This window comes from Gracilinanus agilis, chromosome 3 (assembly GCF_016433145.1).
Source record: "Gracilinanus agilis isolate LMUSP501 chromosome 3, AgileGrace, whole genome shotgun sequence".
Lineage (NCBI taxonomy): Eukaryota > Metazoa > Chordata > Mammalia > Didelphimorphia > Didelphidae > Gracilinanus > Gracilinanus agilis.
The window spans coordinates 58,514,243-58,515,741 of record NC_058132.1 but is presented as its reverse complement, the minus strand read 5'-3'; the positions used below and the strand labels follow the sequence as shown (position 1 = coordinate 58,515,741).

Below are 1,499 nucleotides of genomic sequence, written 5' to 3'. Positions count from 1 at the left end.
TAAACTTTAGACCTAGCCACCTCTCCACCATGTCACCTAAGTTGCCTCAAGTAGACATGAGTAGCAGAAGGGTCCTAATCTTTAGCCCCCTTCCCAACCCACCCCCCAATATTATTTCACCTTTCCCAAACAGTAAGCACTAGGTACCCACTTAATCACCCTAATTCCAGTCTCATTCAAAACCAAACTTTAATATGGTGCCAGAAATCCAAGTGAAGGTACATCCAGAAATTATAATAAATAAATCTTAAACTGTCCAAGAAGAGTGTTGAGAAGTAGCAGAATCCCCTCCCCACGTGCTTTCTGGCATCGGCAGGGATCTGATTATTCCTGGCCAGGCTCCGTGGACTTTCAGCCAGTGTTTCAGCCATCTGTCTTTGGCCTCTGGACCAGGGCTTGGAGTTCCTCCGGCATGACGGCCTGAAACTGTTCCTGTACGAGCAATTCTATCATCTGCTCCTTTGTGTAGACGTCTGGGTCCAGCCATCTTCGTGAGAGCTCTCGAAGTCTCTGGAGCAGCTGCTGGGGCCCAGCCGCATCCTCGTACCGGAAACCTCTAAACCTTCGCTGAAAGCTCTCCTCTTGGGCCCCAGGATGCTGGAGGCTCTTGGGGATGGCGCTGTCTGGGTCCTGGATGGAATCCTCCTCTCTGTTCACGGCCAGGGGCTTGGCTTCTTCTGGTGGAGCCAGGAAGGGGGTAGCTTCGGTCACCAGCACTTCTGGCTTCTTGGGCAACGCTAAACTGGGAGACTTGGCTTGCCCATCCTGGTTTTCTGCCCCAATCCCTACGGAACTACCTTCTCCCTCCATTCAAAAATCAAGGAAAGAGAAACTCCCGGAAGCCTCTGAAAGCTGATGAGACAAGACAGTGTTAGCAGAATGTACAGAGTTGACAAGCTACCTAATTCTCCTTGAGTTGGTCCCACTGCTCACCCAGTTAGCCTCCCCGATTAAAAAATAATCTAAATTAAAACATAAAAATTTAATTATTTAAATTAAATCAATAAATTAAATTACTTAAATTATTTAAATTAAATAGAAATTAAATTAAATTATTTAAATTATAAATTTAATTTAAATTAAAATTAAAAATTAAATTGAAATTAACTAATTAAATTCTTAATTTAATAAACCCACAAAAAAATTCTATTCTTTTATTCTTTTCTGGCTAGTTTCCTTTTAATAAAGTCTCCTTAAAACCAAGAAATTCTACTTTCAGAAGTCCAGTGTTGGAAGGGACCTCAGTGGTGATCTAGAACAAACTATATGAGAAAGACATTGTCAGGATTCTTCTTTTGCATTCTCCGACAAGTTTTCTTTTCTTTTCTTTTTTTTATTTTAAAAACCCTTCCCTTCTGTCTTAGAATTAATACAGTGTATTGGTTCCAAGGCAGAAGAGCAGTATGGGATAGACAATGGGAGATTAAGTGCCTTGGCTCAGGGTCTCACCACTAGGAAATGTCTTGAAGGCCACATTTGAACCCAGGACTTCCCATCTC

The 1,499-nt window shown here is 42.2% G+C and overlaps 1 protein-coding gene across 1 annotated transcript; it reads right to left on the bottom strand.

The window, feature by feature from the left end:
- Positions 1 to 363: 363 nt before the first annotated feature.
- Positions 364 to 810, bottom strand: LOC123242861 (SCAN domain-containing protein 1-like). The gene has a single exon (XM_044670974.1). The coding sequence runs from the start codon at positions 808 to 810 to the stop codon at positions 364 to 366; it is 447 nt and encodes a 148-aa protein (XP_044526909.1).
- Between the last annotated feature and the right edge of the window lie 689 nt (positions 811 to 1,499).